This window comes from Phascolarctos cinereus, unplaced genomic scaffold (assembly GCF_003287225.1).
Source record: "Phascolarctos cinereus isolate Bilbo 61053 unplaced genomic scaffold, phaCin_HiC Scaffold_4;HRSCAF=312, whole genome shotgun sequence".
Taxonomy (NCBI): domain Eukaryota; kingdom Metazoa; phylum Chordata; class Mammalia; order Diprotodontia; family Phascolarctidae; genus Phascolarctos; species Phascolarctos cinereus.
Window position 1 is genome coordinate 617551524 of NW_027555847.1, and position 26013 is coordinate 617577536.

Here is a 26013-nt window from a genome sequence, read left to right on the forward strand (position 1 = left end):
TATAAAAAGTTTTATTGAAAGAACTAGGAATGTTTGCCCTAAAGCAGTGGTATCAAACACAGGCCATGGGCCTATGCAGCAGGAGTTGCCCAACCAGATTAAAATGTATTTGAGAAAGATTTAACAAAATAAATGAAAATACAATAGAATATAGATAATAATAATAATATGTCATTTTCTAAGTCAATGGGCAGTCTTCAGGGACCTTTATGTATGGTTTTGTGGCCTTGTTTCTATTTGAGTTTGACACTACTATCCTACAGAAGAGTTCAGGGGGATGTCAGAGGAATTTTCTAGTATTTGAAGGGATATCATACTCAAGAGAGACTAGACTTTTTATTTTTCCTGGTCCCAGAAAGAAGAAATAGAGCAACGGATGAAAATTACAATGGGAAAAAATTAGGCTTCATGTAAGGAAAAACTTTCTGATAGAACCACCTCAAGGTGTGACAGATTGCCTTGGGAAGAGATGGGCCTTCCTCCTGGAGATCTTCAAACAAAGGTTAGCTGATCACTAGTAAGGGAGGTTTAGAGGGAACTGTTAATCAGTTAGGGGTAAGAGATCCCTCCCCAGTCTAACGTTTTATGATTCTGTGATGAGATCTCCAAGGGAAACCATGTATCACCTTTTGCCATTTATGTGAGTTGAATCTTTTACTATCTTTTATTGTAGTTGTGTGTGCATGTATATATACCATACCTCCTCATACTAGGTTGTAAATTACAAGGTCTAATACATCTTTTTATCCCCTACAGCTTCTAATATAAATAACTGCTGAATAGGCATAAGTAGAATAAATGTCTAGGGCTGAATCCTGGCCAACAGTCACATAATTGAAAGAAAAGAAAAGGAAACAGTGAAATAAGACATTTAAATCTGGATCAGATTGTTAGAGGGCTGTGATAGCAGTTTGACAATTGACAGCAATAGGAGAGAATTTCAAGAATGACAGGGTGGCTTTCAGAGTTAATGTTACAGAGAAAATCAAAGAGAATAAGGACTGAAAAATGGCTTGAGTGATTAATAGATCCATGATAACCTTGGGAAGTGAAGTTCAGAGGATGGAGGAGGGAGAGAGAGAGAGAGAGAGAGAGAGACAGAGAGAGAGAGAGAGAGAGAAGGAGGGAAGAAGAAGACAAAGAGAGAGAGAAAGAGAGAGAGAAAGAGAGAAAGAGAGAGAGAAAGAGAGAGAAGGAGAGAAAGAGAGAGAAGGAAGGAGAGAGAGAGAAAGGGAGAAGGAGGGAAGGAGAGAAAGAGAGAGAGAGATGAGTGAGCATTTATTACGCTCTTACTATGTGCCAACTACTATACTAAACCCTGGGGATACAAATATAAGCAAATGAGATCACTCTTAACAGACATGTGCAAAGGTCAGCGCATACAGGCTCCTAAGAACCAAATGTTAAATGTTCTGTGTTAACATATACACCTGGGAAATCTCAAATGCTACAAATCAGCATTTGATATTTATTCCTTTATTGATTGTCTAGATTTAAGGAAGAGAGGGAGAAATGTTGATAATGCAGACTAAATCTGAAAGTGTTTTGCCTACTTCTTTTTCAGAGAGCCAATTGTCACACATTTATCAACACACCCCTGATCCCTGCCCTTAAGGAGTTCACATTCTAATGGATGAAGACAACAAATATGGCATGATGAAAATTGAGGTTAGGGGAGGAGGAAGGATAATTGCTGTGTAGGCAAAGCAGAAGGTAGAGAGAGTCTAAGAAAGAATGAGTTAAAAAGTACGGCTGAGGTTATTTCCAAAAGAGCATTCCAAAAAGAGGGGAGGATATTTTCAGTGAGGGCAGGGGAGGAGAGCCCCAGGGCTGAGATTTCCTAGAAGTACAATGTGGTAGGCTAGGAGAAGAAGATGGAGTTTGTAGAGAGCCAAGAAGAGAATGAGATGGAGCATGGCTAGGGTCCCATCTCCTTTGGTCCCAGGGATGGAGTGAAGTACCAAGGAGTCAAATGACAAAGATATCTAGAAATGAGTAAAAGGGAACATGAGGTCATACCTAATGACCTCAGTAAGGTGAAAGGAAGTTGGGTTTGGTATTTAAGGAGGTAGTAATTGATAACAGTCATTATGTGGTATAATATAGTGCAGGGGTGGGGAACCTGTGGCCTAGAGGCCACATGTGGCCCTCTAGGTCTTCAAGTGCAGCCCTTTGACTGAATCCAAACTTCACAAAACAAATCCTTTAATTGAATCCAAATTCAGTCAAAGAGACTCACTTAAGGATCTAGAAGGCCTCAAGGATGCAGATTCCCCATCTCCGATATGGGCCAAGTGATACTCATCAAGAAAAGCATAAGGAGGGTGGTAGAAAACTATGATTATTTGACAATGCTAATACAGTGAATGGGACAGCTAGGTGGCACAGTGGATAGAATGCCAGGCCCAGAGTCAGAAAGATCATCTTTCTGAGTTCAAATCTGGCCTCAGATATTTACTAACCATGTGACCCTAACCAAGTTGCTTAACCCTGAGCTGGAGAAGGAAATGACAAACCACTCCAGTATCTCTGTCAAGAAAACCCCAAATGGGGCTCACAAAGAGTCACACGTGGCTGAAATGACTAAATAAAAGTACAGTGTGTGGCAAGGATTTATGAATTGCCATTACTGCTTTGGGGTCTTAGTAATAAATTTCAAAAATGAAGGGGAGGGACAGCTAGGTGGCGCAGTAGATAGAGCATGCTGGGGTCAGAAGGATGGGAGTTCACATCCAGCCTCAGACACATAACACTTACTAGCTGTGTGACCTTCGGCAAGTCATTTAATCCCATTGCCTAGCCAAAAAGAAAAAAAATGAAAGAAACTCTGACAGGACTTCAGACTCTTTGTCATGTGAGTTCAAACGCTGTTGCTGTGCATGGTTGAGTCCAAGCTGAGTTAACTCTATGCCCTTTGATCTTAATTGTCATTAGTGCTTACCCTCAGCAAAAATTGCAAGTAGGCAGATTTAATTTTGACTCACCCTTCCTTTTAAGGCCCACAGCACATGCCCGCGCATATTTTCAGTCTTAACTCTGCTACTTATGCCTGGAACTTTATTTCTACATCTATAAAATTGTGGGATTGGACTAGAAATAGATGTAGAGCTGGAAGGGGCAGAGAGAGACCTTCAATTTGAGGGCCTTAAAACTGAGGCCCAGGGAAGTTGTAACTTGGCCAAGGTCACACAGGTACTAATTTAGATAAGCTCTAAGGCCTCTTCTCACTTTAACATTCTGATCTGGCTTTGATGGTGAGTCATCAACTCAAATAGAGAACGGAAAGAGAATTACTTAGATTTCAAGGACAACTTTAGACCGGCAATATTTGTTCTAGATACTTAGAGCCTGCTTCCTTTTCTTAGGTTATATATTCTCTCCTTCCCAGGGTTATTTGCATTTTAATTTATTCAGCCACATGGTCATATTTTAAATCTATGAACTGACGTAATAAATGTGAGCATTCAGTCTAAAGCCTTCAAGATCCAAATGAATGAATCTCTAACAGAGAAATTTCAAGAACCATGCCACTGTCCGGGATTAAATCTTAGCTGTGAAATCTTGGCTGGCCCCTCAAATCTTACCATAATCATTTGCCTAGCTTCCTCAATGACCACAGGGATTTTTTTCTATTTCTTTTTGTGATTATATCCTATTTAAGTGTTAAGAAGACAAAAGATAGGTAGAGATCCATCTTTTTTAATAGCATTCCAAAAAAGAGACAATGTATCTTAGTAGACAGAGCTGGACGTAGAATCAGGATGACCTGGACACGGGACGCTTACTAGCTGTGTGACCTTGGACATATCACTTGAATACTCTGAAACTTCAGATTCCTCTTCTATAAAATGGGGATGACAATAACACCTCTCTCTTAGGATTATAGGAGGATCAAATGAGATTAGGGATGTACCCTGCATTGCAGACCTGAAAAGGCTTTTTAAATGTGAGTTGATATTAAGCCAAATCCTTAATTTATGATGAAATAAAATAGATCTAAGTCCTGACTCAGAGGGATATAACGAGAACCCATGTCAGCACCTCATGTGCAAAGTTAATCTAATAAATAGTTTTGCATTTGGAGAAAATTATCCAAAAGGGAAAGATAAGTTAGCTATGCTCTTTGCTCCAATTCCTAGAGATAGATCCTTACAGCAAGTTCTTAGCCTAAGGGAAGGGAGAGATTTGCCTGTATGTGGGAGTGTATGTGCATTAAAATGAGTTCATCTATTTTAGTTTTTTATTTAACTTTTTGACTCAAGGGGCTATTTTTAAATGAGGAAAAGGGAACCTAAATTGTAGGAGTAATGCAATGAGACATCACCCAAAGGATAAAAGTGGAGCACTGTGGGCCATACAGCCTTGCTTTTTCAAAGCATACCTTTATAGTTTCTTTCTGTTGTCAAATGTCCAGGCCATAATGATCCAGGATTAAGTGTAAAGACAAGGCTCTTTTGGCTCTGGGCTGTGGCCTACTTATTGACACAGGATTAAGGGCTGAGCTGAAGCATCCTGACTTTTTTTTTTAAACTTTGTCACCACAATAAGCTGGTGCTGTGACCCCATGCTGATGAATTCCAATCATAAACCACCAGGGAGCAGCCCCTCCTCAGGGGGCTTTGTTAGCTGCATATCACTTCACACTTGCCGCAGCACAAAGTGTAGGGAGAGAGAGGGAAGGGGCACAGTTCTTATGAATCACAGGGAGGAAGCAGTTGTTGTATTGGCATTATTCTCAATCACCTTTTGTGCTGTGTGGAAGAACAACTCAGAACCAATCTGATTACCACCTTCAACATATGTACACATGCATACATATGTGTGCATATATGTATATATGAGTGCATATGTATATGTGTGTAACCATACACACACACACACACACACACACACATCCATACACATCCATATGTTGGGGGTAGTTACCAGATTGATTCACAGTTGATATTCCGCACAGCAAAAAAAGGTGATTGAGAATTATGTTTTTATATATGTATGTGTGTATGTATGTATATGTGTGTGTATATATATACACACATACAGGCACATATATATGTAGGTATGTTTGCATAAGTATGCACACATATGTATACATATGTACATATATATTTACATATACACATGTGCACACATGCATGCGCACACAGACATGTGTGTGTGTGTGTGTGTGTGTGTGTGTGTGTGTGTGTGTGTGTGTGTACACAAAACAGATTTTTTTTTCCCTAAGTGATAGCTACTAGCTAGGTGGTGCAGTAGATAGAGCACTGAGCCTGGAGTCAGAAAGATTCTTCTTCCTAACCTTAAATCTGACCTCAGACACTTACTAGCTGTGTGACTCTGGGCAAGTCACTTTACCCTGTTTGCCTCAGTTTCCTCACCTGTAAAATGAGTTGGAGAAGGAAATGGCAAACCACTCCAGTATATGTGCCAAGAAAACCCCAAATGGGGTCACAAAGAGTCAGGTACAACTGAAAAACAATTTAACAACAAAGTAGTCAGAAAATCTCAAACCTGGAAGGGATTTTGAGACTTCATTTAATTTGTAATCACCATTTCAGGCATAACCCCACATACCCTTCCTAATCAATGAAAATCTACCTAGCTTTGAAAATCAGAGAATAATAATATCCAACATGTATATCAGGCTTTAAGCTTTATAAAGTATTTTACATATTTTGTTTCATTTGAACCTCATAACAACCTTGTGTGGTGGGCATTGCAGTTGTCAGTATCCCTATTTGACAGAAGAGAAAACTGTGGCACAGGGAGATTAGGCCCATGGTCTCACAGCTAGGGAATGATGGAGGTGAGTGCTGAACCAGCCTTCTTTGGCTCCCAGTGCAGCCCATCTATGTAGAGAAGGTGAGCCTCGGGCTGCTCCTTCATAAATGATGGAGGAAATGACTTCTGAAGTTTAGAATCATCTGAAACTGACTCTAAAAATTATCCAGATGATTTCTAAAGTCTTTTTCAGTTCTGACAGTCTAAAGATCAGGATATTTTCAGCTCCAAATTCTCTCCCTTCCTCCTCCCCCACCCACTGAGAAAATAAGAAAATCAAAGCCCGTTACAAAATATGGAACGTTGTAGCCTCCACATTCAGGCCATTGTCATTCTCCCCTGGACAGTTGCAAGACTCAATTCTCTCCCCACTTCAAACTCTCCTTCACAGGACTGCCAAGGTGATCTTCCTTAAGTGCAGAACTGACCAGTTCGTTACCTCACTCAGTTTACTACACCAGCTTCCTTTTTCTTCTAGCGCTCAATCTCTTCTGTTGAGTTTTCAAAACCCTTCATGTCCTGGCCCCAGCCTACCTTTCCAGCCTCATTATGCATTACTTGACTTCTAACTCTACCATTTTGAAGTAACCAAAATGATGTTGCTGTTCCTCACAAAGAATACTATATCTCCCCTCTCTGAACCTTTGCCCTGGCTTTCTGAAAGTCTTTCCCTCCCCTTTTCAGCTTCACAGAATTCATTCTTTTCTTCAAAATCTGTTTCAAGCACAACTTTCTACATTACGGCTTTCCTGAATTTTACATTTCATAGGTATGGGTGTGTATGTATGTACATGTGTGTATACACATGTATGAACACATTTGTATGTGTGTCGTATCTGACTCATGTTCCCATTTGGGGTTTTCTTGACAAAGATATTGGAATAGTTTGCCATTCCTTCTCTAGCTAATTTCATAGATGAGGAACTGAAGCAAACAAGATCTTGCCCAGGGTCACACAACTAGCAAATGTGTGAGGCCAGATTTGAAATCAGGAAGATGAGTCATCTTAAATTCAGGCCTGGAGCTCTAATCTGTTATACCACCTATCTTTGTTCAGGGAAGACTAGCACCTCTGATGTGAGGTCTTGCCAAGCCCTTTTTAGGGCTGCTCATCTACCTTTGGTGTCTATCTGGCATTCAACTTGTATCTGTGGCTCCAAGAAGTTGTAGCATGCACAGCAGCCACACCCCGGTAAAATTGTCTAGGCAGACAGGCTAACCCAGATTGAGGGTAAACAACAGGCCTCAAACTCGTCACTGTGCTAGAAGGATGTCTACCCAAAGCATATGAAGACTTTCCCCAGATGAATAGGTGGATGAAAACAATTTGTTCCAACAGCCATGAAGGCAGCTGAAGCAGGCAATGTAGAAGGCTCAGAGCTTGGTTAGACATTGAAGATGCTAAAGTCATCCATTATATCCCAGGCTATCGCCCATGGTCTTGACTTTTATGTTTCCACTGGACTTCAATGACTCTGGAAGAGAGAATGAGGCTGAAGACTTTGCCCAACTCTGCCTCATTTAAATCCATTCACTCACGAATCAAGATATCACCTATGATGCCACTGGTCCTCTTTGAAAAATTAGGATGAATAAATATATACATGTACGTACAAAACATGTATGCACATGTATATATACATGTACATGTATATACACATAAATTCGTGTGTGTCTGTGGTGCATATATACATATAAATATTATACATGCATGTATATATGTGTAGCTATGTGTGTATTAGTATATGTAGTATTTATATATCTATAATATACATATAGCATATGCATATAATATATCTATATGTACATATAAATATTAGCCACACTTATGTATGTACATATATGTATATTATGTAAGTGTATACATATATCTATATACAGGGTATGCATACATGTACACAATATGCATATGTACACATACATATGTGCATACATGTGTTATATATTATACATGATATACCACACAATAATACAATTTATAATGAATATGTTTATTTATATAAGCATATTGCATACTACATATTACACTTGCACACACCTATTTACTTTTATATTTGTATCATTAACACCTAGCACAATGCCAGGCACATAGCAGACTTTTAATAAATGCTTGCTGATGGGCTGTTAACCATTCAGTGTGAGATAAAAGTTCCCCTCTCAAATCTTTTGTACTATAAGGGAATGCACTATCATTGTTCTGTCCTCAGCAGAAAAAGGGAGCAGGTATCCCAGAGTTTTCCAGGGACAACTCCCTCATAGAGATCATAGGAGCAAAGATTTAGACTCAGAAGGGGCCTTAGAGATGTTTGAGTCCAACCTCCTCATTTTGTGGATGAAAGAAACAACCATTATTAATTAGATCCGCCTGGAGGGACAGCAATCATTTTCAGAATTAGGAGGCTGAAGGTCCTAGTTCTAAACCTGCTCCAAAGCGTGTGACTTAATTCAACAAACATTTATTAAGCACTTACTATCCATAAGGGTATCCTGTTATTTTGTCCCTGGGGATGTAGACAGTCCAATGGTAGTTAAATGTTCACCTGACTTGTTAAAATGTTGACTTTCAGGGAGGAAATGAGACTAGGCCCAACACAGTAGGGTTCTTCCTGCAATGTGGTTTAGCAGTTCGTGTATTTTTTCACTATTAGCTTTTCCTGAGCCATGGTGGGGGTTGAAAGGGGATGTTACAGCTGAAGGGAAAAGGTGCCTTCCTCTCAATTCCACTTAGACACGAATGCATGAGTGGCAATACACACACACACACACACACACACACACACACACACACACACACATTTCATTAATGCTGAATACCTTCCAAGAATGAATAATATTTCATTCTGAGACACAAATGATTGTGTTGTTATTTGAACTGCTTCTCCACTTCTTATTTTCTGTTTCTAAAGGGGATGACGGTGAGAAAGGAGAAAAGGGAGAAGAGGGAAAACATGGAAAAGTGGGCCCCATGGGGCCGAAAGGTAGGTAAGAGGCTTGTTGAAATTTACACTGTACCTTCCTGAGTGCTTCTCTCTTTCCCTGCTGGGCATGTCAAACAGTCTGTCCTTTGTATGGGAAATTAGTTGCTTTCATAAAGCACTTTACCACAGAGATGCATAAAATGTATTACTAACATGAATTAACTCACCATCCAGTATCCCTGGGAGAGTTCCTATCAGCAGGCTCTAATCCATTCCTCCACCTGTATCCTTGGTGACAGCATGAAGAGACCTCCTCCATAGGCCTCTCTGTGGAACGCAGAGACCTTAGAGTCCTGAAGGACCCACGTAGGCTTTGGAAGCATATCTACATGTCCAGTGGCTCTCCTCAGAAACCCCCAAATCCTAGCTTTTCTTCCCTATGCAGGCCATGAAGTTAGAAATGAAGGGGTGAAGAAATAGCTCTTTCCATATTTCTTTGTTTATCATCAAAACAGGCTGTTTTCCTCAGCTCCCTTTGTGGTACAGATCATTAGCAGAATGAGGAATATCCCCCTCCTCTGGAATGTTTATCTACCTGGTAGCACAAGGTTCACAGGGGTGACAGGGATCCCAAGGCGGTGAATGTCTTTAAGCATCTAAACCCCAGAATTTATAGATACACACACACACACACACACACACACACACACACATAGACAAGATATCAATAGACAAATGTAGGCTATAAATACACATATATGGATATATGATACATATATTAAATATACAAATGTGTATGAGACAGAAAGGGGAAAGAGAAAGGGGGGAGGAAGAGAAAGGTGGGAGAAAGGCGAGAATAAAGAGATTGAGGGGGAGGAGAGAGGGTAGGAGAGGGGGGAAATGAAGGGAGGAAGAGAGAAAAGGAAAGAGGGGAAAAGAGAGGGAAAAGACAGAGGGAAGGGAAAGAGAAAGAGAAAGCAGGGAGCAGAGAAGGGGAAAGATAGAGGAGAGGGAGATAGAGGGGGAAAGAAAAGACAGAGAGGAAGAAGAGAGAGAAGGGTGAGGGAGAAAGAAGGAGAGAGAAGGAAAGGTTTGGGGGCAAGTAGAGCAGAGGACTAGGTTTTACTCAAACTGACTCAAACTCTCAACAGCAGGGATATTTTTTCCCTGCTGCTATCCTTACATTCCAATGCAGATGAAGAAGAATAGTCCAATGACACATTACCCAAAGTATAGAAGTGGACAACTATGGATCAAATAGGTGTGCTTTTTAAAAGCACCCCCTTACCCTTTTTAAAGCTTCCTTGTATTTTCATAGGTGCAGACCAAAAAAATTCAAGATAAAGAATAAGGACAGGCTTTGTGGCTTTAGGTCCTGGCCTGCTTATTGATACAGGCATAGGTGTTGAACTGGAACATCCATGCTCTTTAGTTAACACTTTGTCACCATAATAAGCTGGTGCTGTCACCCCATGCTGATGAATTCCAGTCATAAACCACCAGGCTGCAGGCTCATCCCCAGGTGGCTCACTTGGCTGCATATAACTCCACTCCTGCTGTGGCATGAATGTGTGGGGAGAGGGGGAACAGTCAGAGTTCTTATGAATTGATGCAAGGAAGTGTACTGGCATCTTTCTCAGTCACCGTAGATAAGTGCAGAACCATTCTGGTCCCCATCCCCTTAGGATGAATTGTCTCTGGGACTCTGAGCAAGGCAGTTAACCTCTCCAGGCCTCAGCTTTCTCATTTGTGAAAAAAAGAGGATTAGAATAATTGATTTCTAAGGTCTAAAACTGCTTGGGATCTAAAATTCACTGATTCTATTCCTATGACCCTCTAGTGTGGTAATGGTAAAAAATAACTCATATTTATAATATATAGTATATAATATTGTGTTATATATAATAGCTGGTTATTATTGTATATATTTTCAGAATTCATTTTAAAGAGAGGCAAAAAAATCACCAAAAGTGAAGTTGGATCATTGTCTAGACTTCGAACAAGTTACGCAAGCTGTATCATAATACAGCATGCAAGTTCTAAGGTCAAACACCTTATTTTAATAATCAAATTAAAATTAATCTTGGGTGATGCTTTCATTTTGTGATAATAATTTATATTATAATTATCTATTTAGATCACATATAAAATAAGCTTTTAAAAACCATGTCACTATCTTCTGTTTCCAATATTTAGCCATGAAATATAAATACATATAAATTAATGTTCCATGATATTCCAGATAATACAGCATATATGGAACATATTTTGATATTTTCTCCAATGTTTTTATTTATTGCCTTTACCTTAGAGACATAACAAATATTCCACAAGTTTTATTTTTAAAAATAGCAAATATAACATGGTTTGATTTTCAGGAATGAAAGGAGAACTGGGTGAGGTAGGAGATCAAGGCAACCTTGGCAAAATTGGACCAATTGGTGGAAAGGGTGAGTTATATTAGCTTATTTCCTATTGCAATTTCAAAGTAAATTAAGCATGAAATTGCAGTTATTTTCTTAAGGATTTTTTGCTCGCTTATTTTTATGATTGTAAGTCATTAAAAATCTTATCTACTTTTTAAATAAATGTTTTTAAGTTTTTTACTGCTTGGCTGTATCTTAGTTTCTTTCATATATATATATATATGTATATGTGTGTGTATATATATGTATATGTATGTGTGTGTATGTGTATATATATGTATATGTATGTGTGTATGTGTATGTGTATGTATATGTATATGTATATGTATATGTATATGTATATGTGTGTGTATATATATATATATATATATATATATATATATATATATATTATATATATATGTGAAGCATGTTACATGATCTCTGAAAATTTAGGATTTATCCTGGTCAAGATTGCAGGAACAAAGACACAAGAGTCTATATATCAGGGGAATGGGATGCTATCATCCCAACTAGAAGTAACTATACTCTTGTTAATCTCTCATCTCTTTTGTCACTTTTGAACATGAATTATAATTATTTACTTGCATGTAGGATTATAAGATTTAAAAGTGGAAAGAATTTTAGAGCTTATTTAATCCAACCCTTTCATTTTGTAGTTAAAGATATTGAAGTCTAGAGAGAAGATGAGATTTGGCCAAAGGCATATATCAGTTAAATGTCAGAGCTGGGACTAGAACCACAGACTTCCAACACCAAATCTGAAGTTCTTTGTCTACACCATGCTCTTCCCTTCATATCCTTTCACTCAGTGGTAAACTCTTCATCAAAAGGAAATTGTTTATATTTGCATTCCTGACTATACTACTCACCACATCAGCTCTTCCAAACCTTTCCATCCTTCCTCAAACCTCCTCCTATACTTCTCCTCCTCCTCTCATACTCTCAGCTGAGACCCTTGCTTCATATTCACTGAAAAAATGGGGCCATTCTCCTCCTCACTGCACATCACTCAGATGCTTTCTGCTGGTGCCTCCTTCTTCACCCCTATCTTACATGAAAGGGTGGCCTTTCTAGAGCAGGGGAAGGGGAGAAACATCTATATGTACAGATGATCCCATTTCAACCTATCTTTTCCTACAGATTGCCTCCTCTGTCATTCGCTCTCTCTCCCTGTCTACTGGCTACTTCCTGACTACCTGCAAACATGCCTTTGTCTCCTCCATCCTTAAAAAACTCCCACTTGATCTATCCATCCTCAGTAGTTATTGTCCCATCCCTTTCTCCTCTTTTATGGTTTGAGAAGGCCATTTACAATCAATGTCTCCACTTCATTTCCTTTCAATCTGGCTTCAAACTTCATCATTCGATAGAAACTTTTCTCCAAATTTATTAATGTTCTCTTAATTGCCAAATTTAGTGATCTTTTCTCATTCCTCATTCTTCTTGAAATTTTTGTAGCCTTTGACACTGTCAGTCACCCTTTTTCTCTCTGATACTATCTTCTCCATAGGTCTCCATGACAATACTGTATCCTGGTTCTCATACCTATCCAAGCACTTCCTCTCAGCCTACTGGATCTTCATCCAAGTCCTCTTCTCTATATATACTATTTCACTTTTGATCTCACCACTTTCTATGGACTAACCTATCATCTCTGTGCTGATGATGAATCCCAGATCTACTTATCCAACCTTGAATCTATGTCATATAAGGATGGAATGAAGGGACTGGGCATTTATAGCCTGAAGAAGAAAGACATGATAGCTGCCAACAAGTATGTGAAGGGTTCTCATGAGGAAGGAGTTGTTCAACCTGGCCCCAGAGGGTAGAACCAGGAAAGATGAGTAGAAGCTACAAAGAGGTGAATTAAGGCTTGATGTAAATTGGAATTGTTCAAAAATGGAACAGATTGTACAAGAGGTGACAGGATCATACACCTAGTGCTGAAGGTGCCTCAGAGGCCACCTAGCCCAACCTTCTTACTTTGGAGCTGAGAAAATTGAGGTCTAGGGAGGCTGTAGATTGCCCAAGGTCATCTAAGAAGCTAAGTGTCAGAAAGGGGATTTGAACTGAGTTCCTCTAACTCTAGAGCCAGGGCTCCTCTCACTCAGCCATGTTGGTGGGCTCCTCTACATTGGAAGTCTTTGAGCAGCGTCTAGATGTCCACTGGTCAGGTATGTCAGAATGGAGATTTCTTCCCAGGTATGGGTTGCACTTGACAACTACTGAGGTCCATCCAAGATCTCAGATTCTGTGGTTCTGGAGTATTTTCTCTCTATTCTCCTGAAACACAGGATAACCCAAGAATTCCCAATCTTTCCCTGCCAGCAAATAAACTATTACTTTGGGGTTTATATTCCTTTATACTCTGTATTCTTAATCATCATAGTTACACATAGGCTTTTCACAGGTCTATGGTCCTTCCCTCTGTGCCAGCCCTATCCAGCATCAGTTTTCATCAATGGGCAATAGGACTCATCCCTTTAAGACATGCCACTGAAATTTATGGGTATGTGCTGGAATGCAAAAGGATGAGGAACGCTATTCTAGCCCTCCCTATACTAACTCCATTTTTAATCTGTTCTTTGAAATTTATTACCATCATTTTCTCCATGGCCCTCCTAAATTTTTCATTAACTCAAATTAATCTCACCTTTCAGGGATGACCTTAATATTTCCACTTCCCATGGAAAGGTAGCTTTCTGGACATTAATATTTCATTTTAAGAATAGGTTGGGGATGTGATTTATTACAAACAGGCACAGTAGCACAGTAAAGTAAATGCTGTCATTTATTGTAAATAATGTGGTTTTTTTTTGTTTTTTGCTTTTTTTTTTTTTTTACCAAATATGCTGTCACTCTCTTCTCTCTTTTTCCCAGTCTCTCTCTCATAGACCTTCAGGATCCAGTATGGCATAGGAAAGCTAGATTTAGAGAGAGTTGTATGACCTGGAGGTCAAGAGGGGAAAGGGAGTGAGAGAGGGAAGGGAATAAACATTTATGTAATGTATACTATGTGCCAGGCACTATGCCAAGTGCTTCTTACAAATATTTTCTCATCTGATTTTCACAACAACTCTGTGAGGTAGAAGCTATTATTAACCCCATTTTTCAGTTGAGGAAACTGAAGCAAATACAAGTTAAATGACTTGCCCATGCTCATACAACTGAGTATCTGAGACTAAATTTGAACTCATAGATCTTTCTGACTCTAGCCACAGCACCAACAGCTGCCTCTAAGTCAAGAACTCCTAGGTTCAAATCCTGCCTCTGAAATTACTACCTGTGTGAATCATTTACCCTCTGTGAATTAATATCAGTTTTCTCATCTGCAAAGTGGGGAGAATAACATATGTAGCACTTTATCTCAAAGCTTATTGAGGAGCCCACATAAGGTAACCTAAGTAAAAGTCTTTTGTAAACTCTAAAGAGAAGTATCACTTGTTATTGTGAGTGTCCTCAAAGTCACATAATCTCTCTCATTCTATTTTTTTTTAGGTAAATTAGGGATAATACTCTTTTTTTTTTTCAAGGAATATGTGAAAAAAGTGGAGGCCATAGAACCTAAGCTTGGGTTTTTGAAGATAGAGAATTGATACTGAATTTAATACCAAACTCAGTAGGTGATTTCACACATTGCTCTTAATCTCAGCTTTGCTTTAATTTGCCTATCAATCACAAAAGGAAAAGGTCAGAAAAATTAGGGATTCTAGGACCATAATCCAAACACTTACAGGGCCTCAGAAAAAAGTCCCATTTGAGTTTAAGATGCAACCTTCCAAGTCCCTCTTCCCCCATGAACCATTTGTTCAAATACTTTTCCTTCTCTCCACTCCTATTATTACACTTATTGTGTATCCAACTCATTTTGTCATATGACATGCATTCTGATTCATCTTGTCTTCCAGGTGTATTGGTGTTTCCTAAATCAGAGTACGAAAGCCTTAAGGTCAAAGCCTCCTCTGTTTGTTTTGCACCCTCCATGGCATCTAGCACAGTGCTAGGCAGGCAATCCATAAATACTTACTGCATATGTAATCCATAAATTGAAATTTCACATAAAGAAGTGAGGACTTGAGCAAAATTAAAAAGTTAGGTTCTGTTCAACCCTGACTTTGAACATGGAACTTCAAAGTTCCTGTCATCTGTAGTAGTATTAAAGTTAGTGACAATACTTCCCTACCTTCATTGCAGAGTCTAGGGACTATAGATGTATATTGTACATATATGTATACTATATATATATATATGTGTGTGTGTGTGTGTGTGTGTGTGTGTGTGTATGTATGTGTGTGTGTGTGTGTGTGTACACATATATACATGTATATAGATGACATTGTCAGATACAGTTAATGTGTGGTTAATATTGCTATACTGTTTTAAAAAAGAAAATTTTTTAGTCTTTTTTTATGAGTAAAGTCACTGAATGAGGATTATTTTCAGGAAATTAATGTGATTTTAAAACAAAAGGTAAAATTTTAAAACAGTAGTGTTGATGGTGGCAAAGAACTGGAAATTGAGGGGATGCCCATCAATTGGGGAATGGATGAATATAAGTTGTGGTATATGATTGTGATAGAATATGATTGTGCTACAAGAAATGACAAGAGGGAACCTGGGAAGTCCTATATGAACTGATGCAGAATGAAGTAAGGAGAACCAGGAGATCATTGTACATAGTAATAACAATATTCTAATGGTGATTAACTGTGGAAAAACTTAGCTACTCTGATAAATATAGTAATTCAAGATAATTCTGAAGGGCTCATAATGAAAAGAACCCATCCACTGCCAGAGGGAGAACTGAAGCACTCTGAGTGCAAATTGAAGTATATTTTTTCACTTTATTTTTCTTGCTTTGTTGTGACATGATATGGATAATATAGAAATATGTTTTACATGATTTTACATGTGTAATTAACATCATATTGCTTGCCTTCTCAATGGGTGGGAGAGGGTGCGGAGGGAGAAAGAGCATTTGGAACTCAAAAAAATTTTAAATGTTAAAAATAAATAACAAATTAGAAGGAAAAAAACAGTAGTGTCAATTGAGCTCTTTGACAGTATGTCCAACATTTTTGCCTTTCATTCATTAGTGACAGCTTGCATTTAATCACTTGCATCTGCATAGCTCTTTATTGTTACTAAGCTTTTTTAGACATTTAAATTCATATTGAGATAGGGACTGGACCTGTGATTTCATTGATCCAGAGAACTTTCATATGAAAACATTTCCCTCTACCAGTGCAGTGTGGTTCTTTCCCTATAACTTAGAGAGGTGCCTTCTTGCTTAGAGGCACAAAGTCAGAATGTTTCAGGTATGGAACTTGAACCCCTGGTGTTCCTGGTTTTAAGCTCTACTGTCTTTCCATTGCACAGCAGCTGCCTTTCATACATACTAGCTCCTCAATAACCCTTCCCCATTTACAGATAGTAGAAATAAAGGAAATTCTCAAGAGCTAAGGACATCTCTTTTTGCCAGGCTATTTGTACTGGCTTAGGATATGACATAAAATCCCAGAATGTGTCTTTGTAGTTCTCAAAGGCAAGGCCACACCTAGTAAAACTCGGGATTTAATTAATTCATTGGTGCCATGAGGCAGGTGGAATTCTGAACCACCGCTCACTCATACATCATCACTGAGAAAATGTTGGTCCCTTTTTTAACCTTAACAGACTCTGTAAGAGTTCACGCTACCCTGAGTAAGCAGTGAGCAGTAAAACTACAAAATGGCCAAGCAGTCCCTTCTGCATCCTCCTTACACTTTATGTGCAGAACAAATAAAAGCTAAATGCTTGACTGGTCACACGTGGACACACCCCAGTGCAGGATTGATACGAGAATACAGAGCCAAGAAATTAGCTGGCTTCTTAAATGTGTCCTTTCCTTTTCTTCATTGGCTGTCTTGCAATAATTACTGACTACTTTGTTCACTCAGTTTTGGATTTTGTTTCATTTTCATGCAGGTGACAAAGGGCAGAAAGGCTTGCCTGGTGCCTCAGGGGGGAAGGGCAGAGCAGGTATGTTATATTTCACTTTCTTTTCATTGTCACCATCTTTCCAGATCCCCTCAGGTTGACACCAATTATTCATAAAGAAATATAATTTTAAAAAAATAAAAATAAAAATCAGCATTCCCCTAATAGCAACACTTTCCTCAGGATGGGTCACCAAGTTTTAATAAGCCAGTGGGCAAAATGAGAACTTTCCCCTTAGGCTATTAGGTGATTTTCCAGGCACTGATGAAATAAGGCCGTGCAATCCACACCCGTAAAGTAAACTGTCAGATAAGCTATCCCAGACACACCAGGGAAGCAGACTTGGTTATTTGGATAAAGATATTGGGGTAGGGGGCAGTGCCAAAGTATTACAGCAGTACTTTGCTGGTATGCCTTACATTCCTCAAGCACTTTCATCCAAAGACCTGCCAGACTTCTAAGGGATAGGGACTATACCTGTGATTTCATTGGAATAGAGGCTTCCATTTGAAGAAATGGCTTTTACTATTGCAGGTTGGCTTCATTAAGTGACTTGCCCAGTTCACACAGCCTTTATTTGACGGAGGTGGGATTTGAACCCAGGTCTTCCTGGCTTTGAGCTCTGCCAGCTTTTTTGCAAATATGAATTGAAACCTGCTGAAATCAAGCCTTTACTTATCTCACCTTCAGGACTTACCCACTTTTTCCAAAGCTCTCCTATTGGGAGGGGACAATTTCACTGGCAATATTTTTAAGGAAAGGCATTTGGATTGCTTCATTGTAACTTCACCTTTTCCTTCTCGCGGGAGAATAATGGAAAGTTTTATCTAAACTAAAGACAACATTTAATTATCTGGGCTACCTGGGGGGAGCATTAATAAATGAAACTGAAAGATCATTTTAGCCATTTGTTTTTGCCTCTAATCCATTAGCCTCTCTTCTCCCAACCCAAATAGATTTTGTAAAAAGCCATCTAATTGAAAATTCTTCATATAGCCAAATGTACTCATTGAAATCCCCTCAAGTTGAGATGGTTAATGCAAAGGCCATTAGGCTGGGAATCATGGACTCCCAGAATGAGCCACCACTAGTCACAGCTCTGCCATTAACCCAGAATGTGACCTTAAAGAAATTATTTTACATCTGTGGGTCATAGTTTCTTCCTGGTTTGATATTACTACCCCCTGTTACTTAACAGAAAGCAGGGTTGTGAGGGAATAGGACAGGACATATGTATGTCATGATAGGACAGGTAGAGGTAGGAAAAATTGGGGGTGTATGGAAGAGTGTCAGGGTCATTAAGACAAATCATTGAGAATCATTGGTTTCCTACAAGGCAAGATGAAGGATTTTTTTTTTCATGAGGTGAATGGAAAAATCGTAGGATCATGAAACTAGAGCAAAAAGGACCTCAGAGAACAAGTTGAACTCTGAGATCCTTGACAGCTATAAAATATTTTTATTCCACGAAGATTTCTTTCCCTGTCCACTCCTTCTTTTGAAGAAGTTCAACTACTCTAATTTGACCCCATTATCCTACACCTGAGTTATTCAAAGATAGGTATAGTCTTTTTTTTTTTTGCTCTAAAAGTTTTAACATAAATATGTATCAATTCCTCTAGTTTTCACTTTAGCTACCTGCCCCCTCCATCTCCTCCAGCCAGAGACAGCTCTAATGGTGAAATGCCTCAGTGTAACATCCCTCTCTTTTATCAAGTGCCTTTTCCTAACTGTATTCTCAATAAAAAAAAAAGAACACCCAGACTAGCATATACTTATGGTTAACACTGTTGATGAAGACAAAGTAAATATTTTTTTAAGAAGAAAGATAAACAAACTTTCCCCTGTGCCTAGGAGCAAAGGTTACAGGCTCCCATGAGAAATGAGAGAGAGAAAAAATAAATGGCACAGACTATTTGATCTGACTCCACCTAAGAATTACTCATTCTCAAGATCTGTAAATACCTGCTAAAAAGGCACAATTTTATTAAAATCTGAATAAAGCCACCCTATGATACAAAAGGGAGGCAGCTAGGTGGCTCAGTGGATAGAGTACTAGGCCTGGAGTTAGGAAGACATGAGTTCAAATTTGATTCCAGATACTAACAAGCTGTGTGACCCTGTGCAAGTCATCTAACGTCTATTTGCCTTAATCCAATTGAGAAGAAAATGGCAAACCAGTCCAGTATCTTTGCCAAGAAAGCCCCCTGGACAATATTGACGTGCTATGTTCTACAATACATTGGATGACTGAGTCAAAATTAAAAAATAAAAGAATTTTCAACAGGCTAAAACATTCTTATGAATTATTGGATTGAATCTTATAAAATTACATATAGACAGGATAAACATAAAGACCTATGCATAGGTTAAAAGAAAATAAACTGCACACGTAAAGAAAACATAGCTAGGCAACAGTGAACTAAAATAGGAGGCTCCTGTGGCTACAGTAACTCAGTCCAAGGCATCGATGTGACGTCAGCCAAAAAGCTGATGTGATTTTCAGTACATTGATACAAATATGATGTCCAGAATGAAAGGAGTCCATGTGTTCTTTGCTCTAGTCACTCCAAACCACCTCTTACAGAGAGCATTGACAAACTTAACCAAATCTAGAAGGCAACAAATCCAGATGGTGAGAGGACTCATATATAAAAACTGTTTGGGGGAAAAGAAACAAACTGGGGATATTTATAACCAAGAAGAGAGAACTTAGGTGAAACATGTTATCTTTCTTCAGCTATTTGGAAGCTGACAAATGGGAAAAGGGTTTAGATTTGTTCTTCTTGGCCACACAGGGCATAACTAAAAGCAGGGAAGAGGATTTACATTCAATGTACTGAAAAACTTCTAAAAATTAGAGTTGGCCAAAAATAAAATGGACCGCCTTAAGAGGTAATGGAAGACAAAAGAGATTAAGAGAGGGAGTAGTAGAAAGAATGTTGAAAGTGGAATCGCCTGGTAACTACTTGGCCAGGAGCAAGTCATTAAACATAAGTCTCCAGTTTCTCAGCTTTAAAATGTGAGCAATAATTTCTATGGAACCTAGCTATCAGGGTTGTTGTGAAGTTTAAATGAGATAATATTCATATAAAGCAATTCTGCCTGGATATATACATTTTCCTCCTCCCAGTTTATTCATGATTCTCTGTAAATTACTTAGGTACTGTCTGTGATTGTGGAAGATATCGTAAAGTTGTTGGACAGCTAGATATTAGTGTTGCACGGCTCAAGACATCTATGAAGTTTGTCAAAAATGGTGAGTGTTTTATTTATTTTTGAATACATTTGAACTATGCCATTCTTTTATTGCCTGTTTGCTATACTGGGCCGTAAAAGTTGGAAGTGGTTTGAATGCATTCAACTCCATGACTTCATAATTAAGGAAATGCTTAGGTATCCATACTGAGGTCTTCAAAATTCCTCCATGTCATGGTTTTGCCTTTATGACAGTAGTAAAAGTTTAAATTCTGTATGCCTCAGCATTTTTTTTTGGAACATGGTCCCCTTTCTAAACTAATGCCCCCAAAATGAAGTGAGCCTGCATCACAAAGGACACTCTTCTATGGTTCCCAATTAAGACTTCTTGGGTAGTAGGTATGGCAACCATTATCATTGAAATATTGGGACTTATTTCACAATTTCAGAAGATCCAATATTTCACCAGTGATGTGGGAATTCCCTTCATTGACATATATATCATGGCCCTTCTATTGGTAGATGGTTCATGAACTGTTGTATCCAAAATAAATTCAACAATTGATGGCTGTTGTTTCGGTTTTAAGCTTCTGAGCCTCACCAGGTTATTTTTCTGATGACAGTCCCTTTCTGGTTCCATCCTTGAACCTTTTCCATTTTGATAAAAACCTGCCAGAATTGTGGTTCAAAGGAATGACCTTAGAGGATGCAATGCTATTTCCATACCATTATGAAATATCAGAATGGTCTACTTTATGGAAGTTGCAAAAAAGGTATATTCATATAAAAGTGAATGTTGAAGACTAAAAATAAATAAACAAAATTTAAAAAATAAATAAATTAGAAAAAAACAAACCGTTTAAAAAATTTTTAATTAAAAAAAATGTATATTCAGACTTGATACCAGGAAAAATTTCCTAGCATTTAGAGCTATCCAAAAGTTAAATGGATTGGTGGAAAGCCTACTTGACTGCCCCCTCATCTATTACCTCATTCCTTTCCAGCTTCCTTTTTTGTGTCATCTTCCCTGATTAGATCATAAGCTTCTTGAGGGCAAGGTTTGCCTTTCTTTCTTCATATTTGTATCCTCAGTGCTTAGCACAGTTCCTGGTATATAATAGGCACTTAATAAATATTTGTTGAATTGAAGTGAATTGATTGACCCTGTCTGTTGTCCAAGAATCAGTGCAGGTAAGTTTGAGGAGGCTTATCACTGGAAATTTCACCAGCAGGTGATAAAATGTCTTGGTCATAGAAAGACACCAAAGTAGAAAGGGGGTCATAATCTATAACAATGAAAGCACTAATCTGTGAATAAGGTAATGGATCCTTGGAGTACTGAATTCACTTCAACAAACATTTATTAAAACACCTACTATGTGGAAGACACTGGGGATATGAAGACAAAAATGAAAAACTATCTATTCTATTTTTTTTGTAAATACTATTTTTAATAGTTTTCAGCATTCATTTTTAAAAAGATTCTGAGTTCCAAATTTTTCACCATCCCCCCTCCACAAGATGGCAAGGAATCTGATATAGGTTATACATGTACAATTGTGTTGAAGAAACAGAATAAAAGAGGAAAACCATGAAAACAAACAAAAAAAATGAAAATAGTATGATTCATTGTGCATTCAGACTCCATAGTTCTTTCTCTGGATGTGGATAGCATTTTCCATCATGAGTCTTTTGAAATCATTGCATCATTGCATCAACTATGATAAGTCTATCATAGTTGATTGTTACACAGTGTTACTATTACTGTGTACAGTGTTCTCCTGGTTCTGCTCACTTCACTCAGCATCAGTTCTATAAGTCTTTTCAGATTTTTCTGAAACTATCCCCCTTGTCATTTCTTATAGTATAATAGTATTCTATTACATTCATATGCTACAACTTGTTCAGTCATTACCCAATTGATGGGCATTTCCTCAATTTACAATTCATTGCCACCACAATAAAAGAGCTGCTATAAACATTTTTTACATGTAGATCCTTTCTCCTTTTTTGTGATTTCTTTAGGATATAGACCTAAAACCTATTTACTCTTGAGGGTCTTAAGGAATTTTATCTACTGGGTGATATAACATGTATGCAAGTAAATATAAAATAGTTTAGAGACCACTAATAATTGAGTGATCAGAGAAGGCTTCTTTTAGGAGGTGGTGCCTTAGCTGAATCTTGAAAGAAATTGAGGATTCTAAGACACGAAGGTCATCTTTGGCTTGTTTCTGGCACAGCCCCCAATTGTACCCAGAAACAGAATGCAGTGCTGCAAGGTGAAGACATGGCTTTAATTTGGCTCAAACATGGCTCAGATAGGAAGGAAGTGGATTTGGAAATAATATTCTCTAAGAAACTTAAAGTCATCAATAGTTCCAGAAAAGTACCTGAGGAGAAATTTCACTTGTGAAATACCCCCAATAAACCTTTCACAGAACATCATAGTTCTGTGCAAAGGTCTGAAAAAGCCTTCTTAAGGGTTCAGAGAGCTGGAGATCCAGGAATTATGAAATTTGGGCCTTGAGTTTAACTATAGCATGGACTAGCTGTCTGACCTTTGGCAAGTCCCTTAAATATTTTATGCCTTATTATACCCTCTCATAAAATGGGGATAATTATTGTCTCCTTCCTTCTTCTCCCCACCCCTGACTGTAACTTCCAAGGTACTTTATTAAAAGACATAACAATGGCTTCTATTGTTCTTGAGAGTACAGTACCTCCTGATATCAAGGTAGGTACTAACAGAGGAACTGTTAGATCTACAACCCAGTAATTGTTCCCTAGTGGATTGGAAGAATTAATGAGCTTCCTTTATATGCCTAACTTTTAAAAGAGGAGGGATTTATACACTGCAGAGAATTCAGTTCAAAATGATGGGGATGGGGGAAAGCCAGGATAACAAATTTGTTATAAGCTTCCAATTTTATACTGATGTTGTTGTTGAGTAGTTTCAGTTGTGTCTGATCCTTCACGACCCCATTTCAGGATTTTCTTAGCAAAGATACTGGAGTGATTTGCCATTTCTTTCTCCAGCTCTTTATAGATGAGGAAACTGAGGCAAATAGGATTAAGTGACTTGCCCAGGATGACATAGCTAGTAAGTTTCTGAGGCCAGATTTGAATTCATGAAGATAAGTCTTCCTGATTGCTAGCCCATTGCTCTATCCACCGCACTACCTAGCTGTTACGCTGACAGAAAACGATCAGAAGAATAGCTAACATTTGTATAAAACTTCAAAGTTTGCAATTTGTACATATTACGTCATTTGATAACCAATAGGTTATTCCAGTTCTGAATCCTATAATCCTATGGGTTTGTGTAATGGGGTATGATTAGGACCATGGCATTAATTCAATTTATAATATAGATAGGGATTTGTCCAGGATGTTCCCTGGTAGCTGTCTTCTTCATAAACTTTGAATAAGGTGATAAGAGAAGCAGAAGTTGAGAGCATTTAGTTCACAGATGACTTGATATTATTTTTGTTTGTCTGTTGCATTTCCACTTCAGATATGGATTGGCTCTGTAAAAATTGCTCTCTTCATGATTTTATGCTTATACTTAGCTTATATCTTCAAGTCTTTTTGGAGGGTATAGTAGCAGCAGCAAGAGCATTAACAGAAGCAGGTTAGAAAATGACTGGGTTGAAAGAGAATAGTGCATGCTCATGGCTTGCCTAAATCCAGATGTATTCTTGTGTCTGTGCAGAAGTGGACACCCCAGGTGATCAGCTATGTGCCTCACTGCGCCCTATTGTTTCATTCATTTTGTTTAGTCTAGCTCACAGCTGGAATATTGGGTGGGAGGGCTTAGAGCTGAAAGGCTAGATGGAAGGGTTTGCAGCTAGAATGCTCAGTAGGAGTCCATGAAAGGGAAAACAAAGTAGGGTTGTCCTTGTTTTCTTAAATCAAATTAGCAAAGTCTGAGATGAGCAAAACTTCTACCATCAATATTTTATTTTTATCATGAATATTATTTGTTTTTGTTCCTTGTCAATACGAGTAAGCCTGCTTGTATTTTCTTCCCCTCAAAGTCATAGCTGGGATTAAGGAAACAGAGGAAAAATTCTATTACATCGTACAAGAAGAGAAGAGCTACAGGGATTCCCTGACCCACTGCCGAATCCGTGGAGGAATGCTAGCCATGCCCAAGGATGAGAGATGCAATCAAGTGATTGCTAAATATGTGTCAGACAGCGGCTTCTTCAGGGTGTTCATCGGGGTGAATGACCTAGAGCGGGAAGGACAGTACGTGTTCACAGACAACACTCCGCTACAGAACTACAGCAACTGGAAGGAGGGTGAGCCAAGTGACCCCTATGGCCATGAGGACTGCGTGGAGATGCTGAGCTCTGGCCACTGGAATGACACACAGTGTCACCTCACCATGTACTTTGTCTGTGAATTTGTGAAAAAGAAATGACCTTCTGGTGCCACTTCCCTATGGTTGTGATTATGACTAAACTCTTTATAACCTCTTTCCTCAATATGTTTTGATCCCCACCATTGTAAGCAATGTCAGGTTGGAGCCTGGGATGTTCATAACCATTCTCCTTTTTAGTGCTTAAAATAGTTTGCTGTTATTGACTAAGACCCTCACCAGATAACATAGGCATCTAGGGAGGGCTTAGGTTCTTGTGTGTATACAGTTTTAGGTTAGAATTTTAGTTTTTGAAATTTCTCTATTTTGTTCCTATCCTACCAAGAATCTTAGAGGAGCTTCATGGGAAATCGAGCAACTGGCCAGTGAACTTCCAAGGATTCATTCACTCACACTAGCTCTGTTATAGTTCAGACCCTCATCACCTCTCCCCCAGACTGCTGCAATAGCTTCCTAATTGGTCTCCCTGCTCTCACTCTTCCCTCTCCAATCCATTCTCCACACAGCTGCCAAATTGATATCCCTCAAACACAGATATGATCATATTGCTACTTTACTTTAAAGGTCCCTATTATCTCTAGGACAAAGTACAAAATTCTCAGTCCACCATTAAAAGTCCTCCTACAAATTGGCTATCACCTACCTTTCCATTTTTGTTTCCTATTACTTCTCTTCACTGGCTCTTCACTGCAGTCTTTATTGCAACTAGCTTGACACCACACTCCATCTCCTCAGTGGCTTTGCACATTCTGTCTGCTGGGTCTGGAATGAATGCTCTCTTCATTTCTGTCTCAGAACATTCATAGTTTCCTTCATAGCTAAACTCAAGTGCCATGTCTTACACAAATTCATCCTTCCTTCTTCCTCCTTCCTTCCTTCCTTCCTTCCTTCCTTCCTTCCTTCCTTCTTTCCTTCCTTCCTTCCTTCCTTCCTTCCTTCCTTCCTTCCTTCCTTCCTTCCTTCCTTCCTTCCTTCCTTCCTTCCTTCCTTCCTTCCTTCCTTCCATCTTTCTTTCTTTTGCAATTGGGGTTAATTGACTTGCCCAGAGTCATATAGCTAGTGAGTGTTATGTGTCTGAGGCTGGATTTGAACTCAGGTCCTTCTGACTTCAGGGCCAGTGCTCTAACCACTGTACCACCTAGCTGCCCCCACAAATTCTTTCTTGATTCTTGTGGCAACCTGTCAGTCAATCACTGAACTTTTATTGAAATACTTATTATGTGCCAGTAACTGTGAAGTTCTGGGAGTACAAAGAAAGACAGACCCTGCTCTTGAAGAGCTCACCTTCTAATTTGGGGGGGGGAGACAATGGACAAATGAC

General features: G+C 38.7%; 1 protein-coding gene across 2 annotated transcripts in view; it reads left to right on the top strand.

Moving 5' to 3' along the window:
- COLEC10 (collectin subfamily member 10) overlaps nucleotides 1–25549 on the top strand; it is a 53392-nt gene extending 27843 nt beyond the window's left edge. For both annotated transcript variants that reach the window (XM_020975541.2, XM_020975543.2), the window contains 5 exons: nucleotides 8688–8759; nucleotides 11078–11149; nucleotides 17096–17149; nucleotides 20271–20366; nucleotides 24346–25549. In XM_020975541.2, the coding sequence (XP_020831200.1) occupies nucleotides 8688–8759; nucleotides 11078–11149; nucleotides 17096–17149; nucleotides 20271–20366; nucleotides 24346–24734 (683 nt within the window). In that variant the 3' untranslated portion in view covers nucleotides 24735–25549. The remainder of the gene's footprint in view (nucleotides 1–8687; nucleotides 8760–11077; nucleotides 11150–17095; nucleotides 17150–20270; nucleotides 20367–24345) is intronic.
- Nucleotides 25550–26013: the final 464 nt, after the last annotated feature.